Here is a 17,893-nt window from a genome sequence, read left to right as displayed (position 1 = left end):
CCTGTCAGGTGTCGATTTCTTTAGGGGGCAGAGCTCTTTCACAATATGTAGACGCAGCCTTTATGGCCAGGTGAGAAGGAGAAGCAGGAAAGGGGGTGACAGTTCGGTCAGCTTGGCTCACTACACACTGTGGCCTATATTGCTGCTAATCAGGCTCCATAACTGTGTTACTGCTGTGGTTACTTGAAAAAATTACTGATCTTTGTTTTAATGGAGGATCCTTTTAGGAAGAGAATTGCCATAGTGGGCAAAATAGGAATTTATTCTTATGCCAAAACATAAATTTTGGATATATTCGTATTAGCTCCTAAAGAGAATCTAGAGCAGGGGTAGTCAACCTTTTTATACCTCCCGCCCACTTTTGTATCTCTGTTAGTAGTAAAATTTTCTAACCGCCCACCGGTTCCACAGTAATGGTGATTTATAAAGTAGGGAAGTAACTTTACTTTATAAAATTTATAAAGCAGAGTTACAGTAAGTTAAAGTATATAATAATAATTACCAAGTACTTTATGTCAGATTTTCGCTAAGTTTGGCAGAATAAATCTTTATAAAACAACTTACTATAGTTAAATCTATCTTTTTATTTATACTTTTGATTGTGCCGCTACTGCCCATCATGGAAGCTGGAATGTCCACTAGTGGGCGGTAGGGACCGTGTTGACTACCACTGATCTAGAGCTAGGAGGAGGGAACTCATTTTTCCTAGAAAAGAAATGGAAAACCAAGAGATGGTTACTGATTTCTGTGAACAGAAATGATGGGAGACAGCCAGACACAGACTCTAAAGCCAGGCAGTCTAGCTCATGGCCCTAGGTCGGCTCTCAGCTGGGTGTGCTGCGCTCCTGCCACAGTTTTCTCACCTGGGGGCGGGGGTGGGGTGGGGGGGAGACTCGTAAGTGCGCAGTTACACTTGTGAGGGTTAGATGAGGAAGAACACGTGAAGTGTTTAGAACAGTGCCCTACATGGCAAGAATGCTGGCCATTGGGGTGGCAGTCTTATCTGAATGCAGAGCTACTTCCAGGGAATTAGCATTTCAAAGAGTAAGTTAACATCCACCAAAATGTGCCGAGTCTAGACTTGAAACTACTGACCTTATTGTACTTTGTCACTTTTTATGCATATTAAAGTATGTTTCTGTGTAGCTTCATATCCATTTAAAGTATTGTCAGATGTCATCATTAGTATTGTATAGGTCATATCCCCATAAAACTCCCTGAAGCAGTCTTTCAGGTTTGTTTTTTTACATAAAAGTTCAGTTTCAATTGCAGCAGTATTCTCAGTTCATAGGAATTGGCTATTAAATGAATGTGTTCATCTCTCTGCATAGCCATTTGCTAATAAAATATGTTCTCTTTGAACTTAATGTGATGAGAGTGTTTGGTGAACACACCTGGCCAGTTTCCTGCTCCCTCTCTCCCCATATCCAAAGACCCTATTTTGTTGGGTGGGGTTTTTGAAGATGTATTAGGGATGGTTTTCTGACTGAAGTGACTTATGGTAGAAGAAAGTAGCTTAAGGGCCAGATACAAACATGGAAATAGTTTTTTTTACAAGAAACCTTTAGAATTTTACTTGGCTAATGTTTTTTAGTGTTACGCTTTCTGGTATATTTCTTATCAAAGTGTAAGTGGTATGTTGAATTCTTGATTAAAAGAAACTTGTAGAGTGTGTTTACCAGCCAGTACAAAAAGCAAAACAAAACCCCACAATTAATCAATGTATGGGAGGTAGGGGTGGGAAGATTAAATCTTTTCAGTTGCGTGATTTCTGCTGATGGCTGACTATGTTGAGGACTGTGCTGACAGTAGTAACCAGTTCTGGTGGACTCTTAAGGGTGGGCGCTATTTACATATCATGGTTTCTTCTAGGTTTGCAGAAGTTGAAGTCAGTTCTTTTATCCTGTTAGTAGGTACGTTTTCTACAGCCTTTTAAGAGATTTTTCTGTTTCAATGTGTGTTTAGGTGAACCAGCCTAAATTTCTGGTTATAAAAGTGAGGTTTGCTATATAGAGTAACATTTTTGTTGGGTAGTACGATTTCTTAGGTGTTATAAATTCTTCCATGTATAACATGAAGAGCCATTTTTGTGGCCTAGATTATGATATTAAAAAGTACATTTGTTTAGTTTGTCGATTTACAGTGTTTGAATCATCAGTCACTGTACTGAATACTCCTTCAACAGTAATTCCTGGTGACTAACTAGTGTACTTTGTTATCTGATCTGTTTCTATGAATCATGCTCATTGGTATTTGCACAAGGATGTTATTTATGTTCATTTTGTGATTTCTGCTACCTAATACTTTTTGAATAAAATTCTGTTGCTTAGTTAACTAAATGTTTTTCTCTTTATACTGTAATAACGAGGCACATTTAGTCATTATCTACAGCTATGCATTTTATTCTTTTAGCTTAAACCTTTTCTGTTTAACTGATTTTTTTTAAAGAATGTTAATAGTAGCTTAGCTACCACTGTTATAACGAGTTTCTTATCAAGCACCATGCTGTGAGTGTCATACTTGCTTTGCGTTTCTGAGGCCTTTCGCATCTCGGAAAGGAGGAGATGGCGTTACACTTTGGAAACAGGTTCTGAGAGATGAGTGACTTGCTCCAGCTAGCTGTCTCAGTGAAGGAAAGGATGGGATAAAAGTGAGCTTTCCTTTTTTAAAATCAATCAAACAAGGGAGTTTTCCATTTCAAAAAAGGGCTTTGGCATGAAAGCCTGCTCTGATTCCAACTTACCAGATGATTTCTGTTATTTCTGATCGAATGTTATTTTACCACTTAATTTTATTGGGCTTTAGAGTTAGTGAATAGTGAAATTATGTTTGTCATCTATAGAACCCTCGGACTTGAAGGGACCTGGAATGACTTGTAGGTAGGATTATATTTAATCTGTTTGACCAGAGAGAATAATTGTATATTTTGTTTGTTTAAATGACAGAATGGGACATTAGATAATTTTGCTTCCTGCACATAACTGCTGACCCTGGCAGAATTGTTAAGGAAACTTAAGTTTGCTTTTGTTGCCCCACCCTCTCCTTTTTTTTTTTTTTTTGTATTCTTCTGAAGTTGGAAATGGGGAGGCAGTCAGACAGATTCCTGCATGCACCCGACCGGGATCCACCCGGCATGCCCACCAGGGGGCATTGCTCTGTTGTGACCAGAGCCATTCTAGCACCTGAGGCAGAGGCCACAGAGCCATGCTCAGTGCTGGGGCCAACTTTGCTCCAGTGGAGCCCTGGCTGTGGGAGGAGAAGAGAGAGACAGAGAGGAAGGAGAGGGGGAGGGGTGGAAAAGCAGAGGGGCGCTTTTCCTGTGTGCCCTGGCCGGGAATCGAACCTGGGACTCCTGCACGCCAGGCCGATGCTCTAATACTGAGCCAACCTGCCAGGGCCGCCCACCCTCTCCTTTTTAAGGTTTACCCCATCTTCAGGAATCGTGGGACATGTATGATGTTCTTGGGTCTTGTTTTTTAATGAAAAAAGCTGTCTAATGAATTAATTTACTCTAATAACGCATGATAATAATCAATGGTAGCTATTATTGGCACACTCTAAAGTTGTTGTATTTTAAGAGAGAATAGTGGTTAGGACTTTGTTTAAAGGAATGGATGGTGGAATTTTAGGTCCTGTATCCTGATGGGTAAAATTTCTTAGGCAAGATTTTCAAATCACTGTGTTCTCAGCGGGGAACACCAGCCATTGTATACGGACGGTCCAGTGCTATCTTAGATGTGCAAGTTTACATATTCTTTTCCTGTGAGATGTTCAGTTGCGGTAGGTACTTCTCTATTTTGTGTGCTTTATTTGCATAGCATCATAGACTCAGAAGGAGCATACCACACTCATTGGCTTTAGGACATCTGCCTGTAGGTTGGTGAGTGCTTGGACTATCCGAGCCATTGCAGAAATAGTTCAAAGGAATGAAACATTCTTAAAACTTCATTTTGGATAAAAATGTTGTTGTGTCCTGCCTTCCAGCCACCGCTCTTTGTGAACTGTGGAGATTTTATGTGCCCATTGCAAAGCATCTTAGTAACGCCCGAGTATCACCCATGGTAAAGGTGAATGTCCTGCTCCACCGAGTCTTTCCTCCCTCTGCTCTTCCTTGGGGGGGCCACGCGTGGCTCTGCTGATGAAGTAATGTATACATATACACACACATGTGTATGTGTATATGTATGGTGCATATAAGTGATATACATAGTGCATAGTCTTTTCACTTGAACGTGAGTGGAACACTATATACCTGTTTCTCAGCCCACTCTTCCGCCGCTCACACTGCCCATATCCTGGACGTTTCTCTGTCACCCCGTCCAGAGCTCTCGTTCTTTTGGAAAGGCTGCATATTCTTTCACAGAAAGAGTATATCATAATTTATGTAACTTTTTCCTATACTTTATATTTTTCCACTTTCTCTGTATGTAACATAATACTGGCGTGATGGTCCTTATGAAAACATTTGTGCCTTGGTATTTCTGAGAAATCAAGTCCTAGACCTAAAATGTCCAAATCAAGGTGGGTACAGCTGTATGGGGTCTGAAAAATTGTTCTTCTTGAAGACAGTGCGGTCCCAGCAGCACACTGAGTGCCTGTGCACCCTCCTGTTGTCAGTGTGGTTGTTTGCGGTCTTTCTAATTGTCACTTAGCTGCCTAGTGGGTGATGAGTGGTGGCTGTTCCCAGTTGCTGGTGATACTATCTTTGTGCATTTCCTGCTTCTGTATTTCATTTTCCTATCTGATTATTTGTAATTTTTGTATCAGTTTATAGCATGGCCCCATTTTTGAAAAGTCTTCTTTTTAAGAAATAGTTCTTAAGATGGAGGTAGTAGGAATGTTAATTTCAGAAGTTAGAGGACTCTCTGGTTTTGTCTGTGTTTGATTAAACTAGTTCACATTTCCATGCTTTTCTTTGTATGACACTAGAATAATAATAGCCAAATTCATTTTTCCTAATGTGGACAGCAGTTGTGAAATTAATACCATGGATTTTAGGAAGAATGAAGAAAATATACATGAATCATGAAAATATTGAGAGAGCATATCTTAAAACATCTAGATCAGTATTGTTTTCTCCGGTAACAGATGAAAATGCCATCTAACATGATATTTGAGAACAGTGGTTGTGCTGTAGTCCCTCTCTCTCCTGTGCTGTGGATAACAAGGTGAGGGACACAGCTGCTGCTGGTTGCTGTCCAGCAGGAGAGAGAGGCAGCACAGGCTAGATTCGGGTTTTTCATCTTTGGCAGGAAATCAAGGAAGTGAGGCTGTGCTCTTGTAATAAGTACACAATCTTGGTGTATCCTGACCCTGCTGGTGTTTACTTTGATCACTTAATTAACTGCCAGCTTTCTCAAAGTTTCTTTCCCCCCCCTTTGCCATTAATAATGATTTTGGGGGAGTTGTTTGAAATGATATGAATACTTATTACCCATCAAAATTTAATTGATTATTTCTATTGCTATAGACTCATCTGTTCCTTTTTGTTAAGTGGGTTGTAGCCCATTACTGTGTTTTATTTTGATGCTTATATTGTCCCCGATTTTGCCAGTGGGGGCCTCTTCCAGCTGGTTTGCACCCTTTTGACATATGCCCATCATTCTCAAGTGCTTTCCTTTCTGGAGAACAGGACTCGTCGTGACTTTCCTTATGCTTGTTGTGGAATCAGCCATTTCTTCAAGGTGCCTGTTTCTTCTTAGTGGAAAATGGTTTTTAGAAGCAAAGTTCTCTGTTCATTTTTACGGGGGTGTGGCTGTTCTCAGGACCAACATATCCATACACATACATATCCACATATCCATTTACAGCTATATTATTTCTATATCCTTTTATATTGCGACCATACCTCCAGTTCTTATGCAGCTTTAATATGAACTTTCTCCCTTTATGTTCCCTCCAGCAGGGGAAAGCATGGCTCCCACTGTCTCCGGTATAGTTGCCTCCTTGCTGGACCCCTACCCCACACCCTGCCTGGCTCTCTCAGACCTTGGCCCTCCTTCTCCCGCATCCCCACACTGTGCAGACTGCCTGCCTCCGTGGACCTCTCGTCTCTCTGGAGTCTGAGGCCGCTCCCTCTGGTCTGACCCCTGCACCAGCCCACCTCCCCATGCAGATGCCTGTTGCTGTGCTCAGGTACCTGGAGCTGGACTTCTTCTCTTGCCCCTGTCCCCCATCGTGGATGCCCTCTCCCCTCCGCTCAGGTTCCAGCACGCCATGTCTGACTGTGCACGAGTGGCCTCCTCGTTCCGTGGTGGCTGTGATAACCTGAGGTGCTGCCACTGTGCCACCAGCTTCTGTGTCACACAAGTGGATTCCCACTCTGCCCTGTCCGCCTCTGACACCCACTCCACTGTGAGACTCCTGCCCTCCCTTCTGCACACACAGACACTGGCCTCGCTCTGCACACGTTGGGGCTTGTAGACTGAATCTGCAGGAGGGGAGGGGAAGAGGAAACAGTCTGGTCCTGAGGTGTCATTTGCTCTGTGAAGGTGAAGCAGTAGGTTCTCCTCTCAGTCTCCTCTCCACTGAGGACTTGGTGGTGTTCCCTTAGCATTGGGCTCAGCCCGAGGGTGGCCCCGTGCCCTCAGATTGTGTCTGTGGTGCTTGGACGTCCTTTACCCTGGAGTGTCCACTTCTCACCTTAGGGCCTCTATTGTCTCACCCTTTACTTCTCTACTTGCTTACGGTATGTTCTCTCAACTATTGAGCCCTCATCTGTTGGCTTCTCTTCGGGATTTCACATTAACTAGAGTTGGGCATGAAAGCTGCGACACTGCGGTGTTGTGCCTTTGCACCCTGAACACCGCTTTCTGCATTCTCTTGGCTGCCAGCTGTTAAGGTGATGGGCGGTGGAGATTAGGGAGGGGACTCTAGGTCTTCTCAGTTTATAGATCACTTCCCCTTGGGTTTGATTCAAAACAGATTCCCTTTTCACATGGAGAGCTGAATGCCAAGGCACATCCCCCGTGGAATGTCCCAGGAGGCTGTAGGTGATCTTTCATCCCGTGTTATGCTAGCATTACATCTGTAAATGGTAAAAATAACGTGTGGAATAAGTATAGGTGTTATTTTGTAATATCCAAACCATCATATGTGGCTTTTTGGTTTTAGATTAGAGGGCCTGATCTGTGGTGGCACAGTGGATAGAGTGTCCACTTGAAATGCTGTGGTCGCCAGTTTGAAACCCTGTGCTTGCCCAGTCAAGGCACATACGACAATCAGTGAACAGCAACCAAAGTGAAGCAACCATGAGTTGTTACTCCTTGTTATTCCCTTCCTCCTCCTCTCTGTTAAATCAATAAAATCCTTAAAAAAGAAGATTAGAGGTCTTTTCAAAGTGTTTTCTCATTTTTAAAATTTTTATTTTATTTTTTAGTTTAAAAAAATTAAAAAAGGAAGAAAAGGAAAGCTCGTGTAAAGTTAGCTCTGATGTTTTAAGTTGCTGGTTGATGGATTTTTTCAAAACTTTGAAAAATGTGAGAATATTTTTTCCCCATTTTTATTGAGATATAATTGACATGTAACATTGTATTTTCTTGAGGGTGAAAAAGGTCTTTGGAAAGACTTGCTTCTCTTTGGACGTAATTCATAATTATGTACTTTTATAATGATGCATTTATTTCATTCGAGTATTATCTTCCTTCCTTATGCTGGATTAGTCAAGTACTCTGACTTGCAAGGTGCATCTGTTCCTGTTGGAGTTTTGTTATAATTGATGTCTTTTTGTTCTGGTGTGTAGTTGAGGCTGAGTGGGAGTGTGTGAGGGCTCTCCCTTCTGGCCTCTTCACTCCATGTTAAATGGGGTTTCCCTTTTTTAATTTTCACTATACTTACTCTCTCCTTATTGTTGAGATAAATATCTTTGATTTTTTTTTAGAATAATTATGTCTCTTTCATTTGTATCTAGAGTACAGCAACTGAATCTGAGTCCTACTCATACTTACAGTGGTGAAATAAGGCCATTAAAAATATCATCTGTCTTACATTTTATATAGAAATGAGAACATTTTGTTGTCTTTTTGCATTCTTATCATTGGTGACAAGAATGTGACTTAATAAACTTTTCATATTTATTAGATTCACCTTCTTCCCTTTATACAATTTTCCTTGCAGATTGATAAATATCTGGTTCTAAGTTTAACCTTTGAACTCTTTTAGACCCTTAGATGCTGCTCTGGGAAAACTTCAGTAATGGATCAAAGGAAGAATGAGAGTATCGTCCCTAGTATCACCCAGCTGGAAGATTTTCTCACAGAACACAACTCCAATGTTGTTTGGCTCCTTGTTGGTAACTAGACTATATTTTCTTACACATCACTATTTCTTATGGATGGATTAACAACTGCCAGATTTTAAGCAGTGGTTGACTGAAGTTGGAATGCTTAAAATACCATTTGTTTATTTTTTGGAAAGAAGATTTAATCTCTGCTTCCATGAATATTTGCTCTGGGAACTGCTCTGGACAACTCCTGTTCTTAGGCTGCCTCCGGACTGATTTAGAGGAGAGAGGTGGAGGAGAAGAGGGCAGCACTTAGCTTTTCCCTTCCATGTCCAGGTCCCCCCACCACTACCCCATTCACCCCTCCCCCCCCCCCCCCACACACTCATGCACTTTTGTTTGCTTTGCTGTAAAAGTGGTAAATCCTCATGGTGAAATAGAGTGTATATGCCTGATTAACCTCATTTCTTTCCTCACTCGGCAGTCTAACTTTTTTGTCTAATACTCCAAAAGTTTTCAAAGGTGCATACAAATAATACAAAAGAGCGTATAATTTAATTATACACAGAGACAGGGACAGAATGTGAGTGAATGAATGTGTGTGACCAAATGAAAGAGAGAAATCCTGAAACAATATCCAGGAAGGAGAGATTCCCGTAGGCCATTATTACCCAGGGAGTTTTTGTGGAAGGATAGTATTTGATTTGAATTATGGAATAGGAATGAAGAGGTAGAGAGAAGAACAGGAAGGGTCAGATGGGGTGAGAGAGGAAAGCAGGTGTTCTTTTCCTTTGATTGTGTTGGGCATTGAGGCTCACAGGGATCAGGCGGCTGAGTTCCAGGCAGCTTCTCCTGAGTGTGTGCCCGTGCCTCTCTTGACACCACGGGGCGGGGTGTGTGGTGGGATCTTTGGAGGAGGACTTGTCATTGATGAATGACCATTTAGACTTTATCTGTTTTTCTAATGAGTAAGCGTGAATAATTGTAAATTATCATTAATGAGAGCCAACATAAAAGTAAAATGAAATGCAAGACATTAGTATGAAATAGGACTACATAAAAGTAGCATTGACAATGACCTTTTAGTTTAATTAAGGGAAGAATTCTTCCTTAATTTCTGTCGGTCCCCTCTGCAGAATTTCTTTCTTCTGTTTTATACAGCTCCTTTCTCTAGGAAAAGACAGCAGCAAGAACCAGTGATTGTTTAATGCTGCTGTCCTACTAGTGGCCTTCCGGTAGTGAAGGGGGCAGGACATGGTGCTGTGGGAAGGCCACGCCTCCTGGGTTAACAGGAGAAGCACTCTCTCTCAGCAGATAACTCTTCTTTTTCTGAATGGCCCACAACAAGCTGCTGTTGACACTGTGATTTACTGTAAAAGTTAATACAAAGTGACTTATTATCAAAATACTTTTTCAAAAGAATTGTTCTAGAAACAATTTTTATGTACAGATCATCGCACTTGCTACATCAAAACTATTACCATCAACCTCAGCTACCCTGTGAAATGTTGTATCAGTGACTGCCTTGTTTTATCTACATTAAATATTTTTTTAAAAAGTTAACTTATTTTGATGTTGCTAAAAAGTTACACATGTTAAGTTGCTTTATGTTACTTTGTTCTAATTTAGAAAATAGTTATTCTTTTTAAGTGGATAAGTAAAAAAATTATCAGAAAATGCTTTTGTGTGTTTTACCTTTTGTATATTCATGCACTTATTTTTGGGGGGAATATTATAAATTTTATATGTGACTATAAACTTCATGACTAATGGTCAAATTTAGAATATCATTCTAGTGTATTCAGTAAAAGTAGGCATTCTTAAAAGGTTATTGTCTTATCAATTATAGAAAAATAGTATAAGATGTTCTATTTAATATAGATATGCCTTCAAGTGGGCCAAATTCCTACTTGTTTCCATTACTTTTTTAAAAAGCAGAGAGAGTTTATTAATATAAATGATCAATGACTTTTCTCAGACTTAGAAAAATCAATTTTCTTTCTTTTTATTTGATTTTAGCCTTTATAGAATAACTCAGGAATGTGCTTTTAGCCTAATAAAGGTAGATGTTTTTCATACTATTCAGAATTATGGGATTTTTCATCCCAGAACATCTTTACATGTGCTTAATAACTAAAACAGTGCACATCAGAGAAAAAGGAAGTGAGTAAAGGAAAGCAGAGGGCTTTGATTGGTCCTATCAGAATCTTCTTTTCTGGCAAGTGACTAAAGGAAAGAATGAGGAAAGTTGGATTTAGTAGAACCAACCTCTGATTTTAAAACCATAAGTATTAAATCGTAGGAGGGCATACTACGATATTATCATTTCTGAATGTGGTAAGTGATTTTTTACTAAGTTTTACTAAGATATTAAGGTGATTGAAAGTGATACCTTTCTGCATTTTTTTTTCTCCCAACAGCTACCATTTTGTCCTGTGGATGGATTATTTATCTCACATATTATAATTCTCGGAACGTTGGTCTTATTTTAACATTGGTTCTTAACAGATTATACAAACATGGCTATATCCATATTGGTGAGTTTGAGTAATCCTGCATGTTTTTCTTCTGTATAATCTTGAGGTGTATAGTGTACATTTATATTTTATAAGTAAGTAGTAGCTTTAAAAATTAACCTCTGTTTCATGGAGATTAAACTCATCTAACTGGAATTTCTCTCATGCGGCACTCTGTGACAGGTTATGTCCTTTACCTCATTCTTATTTCTTAAAGTGTTTCCAAAGTTACTTTCTGACTTTTCTGTGCTTATAAAATATGCACATGAAAGTAATTTTAAAAATATAGGCAAATAGAAATTTCTCACGATTCTACCATCCAGAGAAAATTCCTAATGCTCAATGAAGTATTTACTGACTCTTTTTTTTTAAGTAACACGTACTCTAAAAATCTGTAATTTGGAATCTTCTTGTGTGTTTTCTTTTGTGGCCTGCTATTAATTATGTTTCTGACTACTTGTAAGTGGGAGGTTTGCAGGTAGAGAGAAGGGTGTGTTAGGAAGCTACATGCTCTGGAAGGTCCCAAACCAGTAGGATCAGGGGGAGGGTGGACATCGAGGAGAACCATTCTAACCTTGACTGGAGCTGAGTAGCTCTCTCTCAGTGGGCATGATTAAGCTTCTCTCACACATAAATAGGTGTTCCATTAATTTGGGGCAGTGACTGTTTCCTGGAGCCCCCTGAATTAATGGAGGAAAATGGTGAATTAGTCACTGCTTAGGGTTTATTTAACACCTGTGTATAATTAAGGGAATTAGTCATATGAAGCAGCTATTAAAACTAATATCCGCATACGGTTATTTAGTCGCTCATCCATAGTGATGAGACTTATGGTACTTTGTCAGCAAAGAATGATAGAAATTAGTAATGCTATAAGGATATCAGGGAGTCAGAAGAGAACATTTAATTATTGAATAAATGGAATGCTAAAATTATTTTAAGCGTTAAGGGCTCTACCATCTATCAAAACAATTACATTAATTTTTTTTTTTTTTTTTTTTTCTGTAACAGGGTCCTTCTCTTTCTCTGTTCTTTCTGGAAAAGTCATGGTTCGTGAAATCTATTACATTACAGAAGACATGTCTATTAGGTAAAAAGCAAAAACAAAAACAAAGAAGATAACAGAACCTACCTTAACAAAATATTGAAAAAAATTTCTGATTATGATACTTTATTTAGTATTACTTACCTCTTCAAATGAAACCATGTATCAAATATCATTTTTTCCCCCCAGGAAATCAGGCCTGATGAATTAATGTTTTACAGTGTTTCTATTAGTGGATTAATTTAACTAAGGTTTAGACTAGCAAAAAGTTTACCAATAGCAGCTTATAAAAAACAATAATCTCACTTTATTCCCAGATAAAAAACTGAGCCATTAAACTGCATGATCATTTCTGTTGTAAAATTCATGGGTGTTGTTACATAAAATAAGAATCAGAGATGCTAGTAACCCACACTAGTTAGGTCCTTATTAGCTAATAAGTTTTTAGAATTGTTTTGCATCTGTCAACAACTCTAATTTTACTTTAAGAAGAAACATAAATCTGATTGTAATAAGAAATGAGAATACGTATAATATGTTCTTTCTTCTCTAAGCCTTGAAACAATAACTCTATTTTTGTAATTTTCTTAAAATTTGTTACTTATAGAGCATTTGAAAAATTTTGAATTATTTGAGAGATGTCAGGATTTGGCAACGCTTATACTTCCCTTAAAACAGTAGAGGCACCTTTTTTGAGAGTCTAAAATTACTTCTAATTTAAAAGCAAAAAGCAGAAGATGCTTATAAGTTCATCCTTTTGGAGCATGAGGTGATAAATCACTACAGAAAGGAAGGAGTATCTTTTAAGTTTCCCTTGGTGTGCTGATGTCCCCCTTTCAAGATTGGGCTTATTTGTATGTCGTTTTTATCCCATTAAAAGTGTTGATAAAAGAACAAGTTCTTCTGCTTGCACTTCGTTTTCCTGTGGTGCGTAATCTGGAGTTATGTCTTACCTGGAGAGAGGAGTCTAACTTAGGCCTGTGCAAAGACTGTTCCTTTTCTAACTGGAAGTCTGAAACAGTTAGGAATGCCAGTGTTCTGTTGAGAATTTTTAGTATTTCCTTATTCATTATCAATTGCCATTCTTTTATAATAACTAATTAAGAACCAAGTTAAGTAAACTGATACTTAAGTTTTCATTTTTGTAATTTATCTTGCTTAGAATTCAAGATGGATTTATCATTTTCCGGTGGTGGAAGATGTATAACCCAAAGCAGAAGCAGCATGGTGAGTTGATCAGTCATGTAATCTGTTTTCATTTATGGGCATTGAAATATTTCACATTTCTCTCTCTCTTTTTTTTTTTTTTTTTTTTTGTATTTTTCTGAAGTTGGAAACAGGGAGGCAGTCAGACAGACTCCCGCATGCGCCCGACCGGGATCCACCCGGCACGCCCACCAGGGGCCGATGCTCTGCCCATCCAGGGCGTCGCTCTGTTGCGTCCAGAGCCATTCTAGCGCCTGAGGCAGAGGCCATGGATCCATCCCCAGTGCCCGGGCCAACTTTCCTCCAATGGAGCCTTGGCTGCGGGAGGGGAAGAGAAAGGCAGAGAGGAAGGAGAGGGGGAGGGGTGGAGAAGCAGATGGCGCTTCTGTGTGCCCTGGCCGGGAATCGAACCCGGGACTCCTGCACGCCAGGCCAACGCTCTACCACTGAGCCAACTGGCCAGGACCTTCACATTTCTTAATAGGTAAAAATATCTTTAAAAGCTTTGACTTTACAAAACTCTGATTTTTATCACCAGTTAGCGGAAAATCCTTTAACAGCTTTACTCTTGCCTGGCTAGTTTGGTTTGCTTTAGCTGATTATTTATTCCAGGGCATCCTCAGTATGACCCTGAGCCATATTTCTACCTTACCTGGTTTTACATCAACTGGCCTGGCCCACAGTGGGGACAAATGATCTTCCTGGCACCCTGTGTAATCAATCATTCTACTAAGCTGCTATTCATTTAAGTTACTTTAGCTGTGAAAAAGGACTCGACAAAAACTTGGACTAAGAACTTTTGTGTGTTTATGTGTATGTTATTGGTATCTGTAGATCCAAAGGCAGAAACCAGATTGTACATCACAATCAATGACTTTGAATTTCATGTCTACAATCGCTCGGATCTTTATGGACATCTTCAAGAACTGTTTGGTTTGGAGCCAACAATAATCCCACCCAAGAAAGAGGATGATAAAACACGGGAAAATGGAAGAACGAGAACCCAGTCCAAAATCGAAAGGTTCGTTATCACACTTGAATTTTATTAATCTCCAACATGCAAACATTCACTTCTTGATTTCTGGTACATAGGAAAGTGATCAACTTTTGTATGTTATTAACCTCATATCCTGTAATCTTGCTGTAATCACTTACTAGTTCTAAGAGGTTTTTTTGATCAATTCTTTCAGACTTTCTACATAGACAATTGCGTTATCTGCAAACAAAGAAAGTCTTATTAGCCTGTTCCCTATCTCTGCCTCTTTTACTCCTTAGGCTAGTGCAATAGCCAGAACTTCCAAAGTGGAAAAGAGTGCTGAGATAGGACAGCCTTGCTTAGTCCCTAATCTTAATGGGAAATTGTCTAGTTTCTCACCTTTATTGTGATGTTAACTGTAGGAATTGTTGATGAAGATGAGGAAGATTTCCTCTATTCCTCGTTTATTGAGAGATATTAATCATGAATGGGTGTTAGATTTTGGCATATGCTTTTTCTGCATCTTGTGATAGGATCATTGGATTTTTTGGTTTTAGCCTGTAAATGTTAATTGATTTTTGAATGTTAAACAAGGCGACCTTGCATAGCTAGTAGTTTTTTTCTTTTTAAGTAGATGATGAAGACATTTATTCTCATTTAACTGTTTTATTGACCTGAGGTACTGGTGATACTGGGAATATGATAACTCTTCTGTTCTGAGGGAATTTATACCCAAGTTTGGGAGATGGAGCCATTAATAGGCAATGTTAGTGCAAGAAATGCTGGCTCAGGGACAAGAATAGATTCTTGGGGACGCACCTGGAAGGGTCAGGAGGGCTAGACCTGAGGGGTGAGTGAGTCAGGGGAAGTGGTGGTGAAGAGTCTTCCGTGGACGTGGCATATTGCATGCCATGGGGAAGTTACTCACTGAAACTGCAGTGGATCAGTTGAGATGGGGATAAATTAGACTAAAACGGTTAGCAGCATCAGGGGGATTAGCCCTAGGTCAATAACACTGGTGTGATTGGAGGGAGGGAAGACCAGGTGGAAGGGTGTGGTAACAATTTATCACTGGGTTGATAGCAAAAGGAAGGCGGAGGAGTGCACAGAGCAAGCCAGACGGAGGCAGGGGAAGCCTGAGACAGTGGTGGGTGGGATGGGAGGGTGGGGAAGAAGAATGATCAACAGTGAACTCAGATTTCTAACCTAAGCCCCAGTCATGCCTCATCTGGGAACCTCCAGGGAAGAGGACGTGAGGGTGGCAGTGAGGTCTGCTTTGAACTTAGTTTTAAGCACTGAGGGTCCGAGGGTCACTTTTGTGGGGATGGCTTCAGAAGTGTGATTTGGGAGATAATGGGTTATTGCAGAGATATGCTTCAGGTTTTCATTAGAAATTCTTAGTGAGTTGCTGTGACATTTTCATTTTTTCAATTCTGTGTACTTTGTATATGGCCAACTTCTTTTTTTTAACTCTTGGCCTGTCATTTTTATTATATTGTGAGGACATGATTTTGGCACAAAGTGGTGGGAACAGGGAAGGAAAAGGATCAGCTTAGTTGTCAGAAATGCTCAGAACAGCAGAAAACATCAAAGTAACTTGTACCTTGGTCATTTGTTTTAATAATTTTGACTGCCTTTTAAAGTGTCACACTGCCTGACCTGTGGTGGCGCAGTGGATCAAGTATCGACCTGGAATACTGAGGTCGCTGGTTCAAAACCCTGGGCTTGCCCAGTCAAGGCACATATGGGAGTTGATGCTTCCTGCTCCTCCCCCCTTCTCTCTCTGTCTCTCTTCTCTAAAATGAATAAATAAATAAATTAATTAAAAAATAAATAAATAAAATGTCATTGTAGTGTAATGGGCACAACGGTAGATGTAACAACAGTCTTTCACAATTTACACTTCTGATATTGAAGCTTGTCACTCTGAAAACGTAGTTTTGTTGTAGCTTGCCAACCTAAAAATTAACACATGATGGAGTTCACTGCATGAGACACTTTAGGGATGTCGCCTTCCGTTGATGGCCAGTTTCATTTGCTGCGGCTGTAGATAGATGTATTTGGAAAGGTGCAGCTGGTAGTATGTCTGTTTTGAGGAAGTCAGCTGTATCCTTAGGTGGTTCAGTTTTTCTTATATATGTCATTTTCTGATTTTCTTCTTAGAGTTAAAGTTAAAACTGAATCTCAGGACCCCACATCTTCATGGAGATCACTTATTCCAGTCATAAAGGTCAATGTGAGCACAGTAAGTAATTTTACTACCATTAATATTTGGTGGGGTAATAACAGAACCTTTTGTTTCTGCAAGCATAATTTTCACTTAAGAATGTAATTTTGTAGGTATTTTTGGTTTCAATTTTCATAAAATGTGAAATGATTATTTTAACACCAATACCATTTTAGCACAAATTTATTAAACCTGAAAGACTTTATTCATAAGTGCTTAAAACACAGGTTTAAGTGGATCAGTGCAGTAATAAAAGTACATATAGGGAAAAGCAGACAGATTTAGTTGTTGCTTGTAAGTGTTTGTTATTAGGTCAGCAAAGGAAAAAAAATAGCCTGAATGGTGTGGCATAATATCTCATCTTTTTTTAGGGACGCCTGGCCTTTGGAAATCATTACCAACCTCAGACCCTGTGTATCAACTTTGATGATGCTTTCTTAACCTACACTACAAAACCGCCTTCCAGTCATCTCGACCAGTTCATGCATATTGTGAAAGGAAAGCTTGAAAACGTTCGAGTGATGCTGGTTCCTAGTCCAAGATATGTTGGTCTTCAAAATGACGAGTAAGAAAGCCATATAACAATACCTCTATGTCTATTACAGATATTAATTAGACCTTTAGCATCTTTTTAACTTCTTTGTTACAAATTGGGCAATAATAGGTATCCTTCCCTATTAATTCAATTAGCAGTGTAGTTCTGCTTTGTAACATAAGTGGAAAAGTTATGCACTGGTAAACTTTGATTTTAAAGACCTTTCTATAAGATTATAACTATAATTTTTTACCCTTTTCTTCTTCTTACTGTATTTGGGAAACTCATTATGGTCGATTAAGCCCTGATATCTGATGTTAGAAAAGACATATTACAGGGAAGTTTTTATTTACAGAGGGATGGATAAATAGTAAATTCAAATTCATTAGAGTAGAGCACCATTTTGAGTTAATGAAAAGTTGCAAATTGTATCAATTACTCTTGGACGACTGTGGGAGTTAGGATGGGGCTTGCTGGACATGCAGGTCCTGGTCAGTTTCCACCCAGCTGTGCAGATTGTTTTCTGTCCCTGCAGTCACTGTTTGCTTTCCGGAGACAGTGTCAGTGATGCGCTGCAGACTCACCCTGGTGGTGGTAGTGGGTGCTTCCATGCAAAGAACTGGGGTGCTGAGGGAGCCGCAGACACATAGCTCCCCTCTGGCTCCCGGCCACGTGCTCATGGTGGGGCCAGGGCTCTCCTAATCTCTTATAGTGTCTGTTCTTTTTGTGAGGACCCTCTATTGTTGAAGTCGTGTGCCTTACTATTCAGATGATTCCACTGTGTCCCAGTGTTTATCTTTGTGTATAAGCAACATAAAGTCTATGAGGTCGTGAGAGGCATGATTATTCCTTTTTAGTTCCTCTTTGTTGCTATTGGCTTTTGCGGGGGCAGGCCGGAGGGACAGAGAGTTTCCCTTTGGAGTGCCCGGGAGCTTGGGGGTTGGCCTGGTCTCGCTCTTCAGCATCATGGGCTTTGCTGAGCATGTAATGCTACACTTGCAGCTGAAAGTTTAATACTGCATGAATTAATAAGTCTGGACTTTGTGGAAATTACTATAGAGATGAAAAAGTGCTCTGCTATTAATTTGTATAAAAAGATTTAAAATTGTATTTTTCAGTCTTCAAAAGTAAAGACTAAATGATGAGATTAAACATTAACCTTTAAGA

At 39.6% G+C, this 17,893-nt stretch overlaps 1 protein-coding gene across 9 annotated transcripts in view; it reads left to right on the top strand.

The window, feature by feature from the left end:
• Positions 1-17,893, top strand: part of BLTP1 (bridge-like lipid transfer protein family member 1) — a 143,718-nt gene that overhangs the window by 5,841 nt on the left and 119,984 nt on the right. For all 9 annotated transcript variants that reach the window (XM_066233732.1, XM_066233805.1, XM_066233743.1 and 6 more), the window contains exons 3-9: positions 8,161-8,290; positions 10,642-10,758; positions 11,749-11,827; positions 12,945-13,009; positions 13,823-14,009; positions 16,128-16,209; positions 16,563-16,756. In XM_066233732.1, coding sequence (XP_066089829.1) covers positions 8,194-8,290; positions 10,642-10,758; positions 11,749-11,827; positions 12,945-13,009; positions 13,823-14,009; positions 16,128-16,209; positions 16,563-16,756 — 821 coding nt within the window. In that variant the 5' untranslated portion in view covers positions 8,161-8,193. The remainder of the gene's footprint in view (positions 1-8,160; positions 8,291-10,641; positions 10,759-11,748; positions 11,828-12,944; positions 13,010-13,822; positions 14,010-16,127; positions 16,210-16,562; positions 16,757-17,893) is intronic.

Source organism: Saccopteryx bilineata, chromosome 1 (genome assembly GCF_036850765.1).
Source record: "Saccopteryx bilineata isolate mSacBil1 chromosome 1, mSacBil1_pri_phased_curated, whole genome shotgun sequence".
Lineage (NCBI taxonomy): Eukaryota > Metazoa > Chordata > Mammalia > Chiroptera > Emballonuridae > Saccopteryx > Saccopteryx bilineata.
The sequence above is the reverse complement of the archived record's forward strand: the minus strand, read 5'-3'. Positions and strand labels throughout refer to the sequence as shown.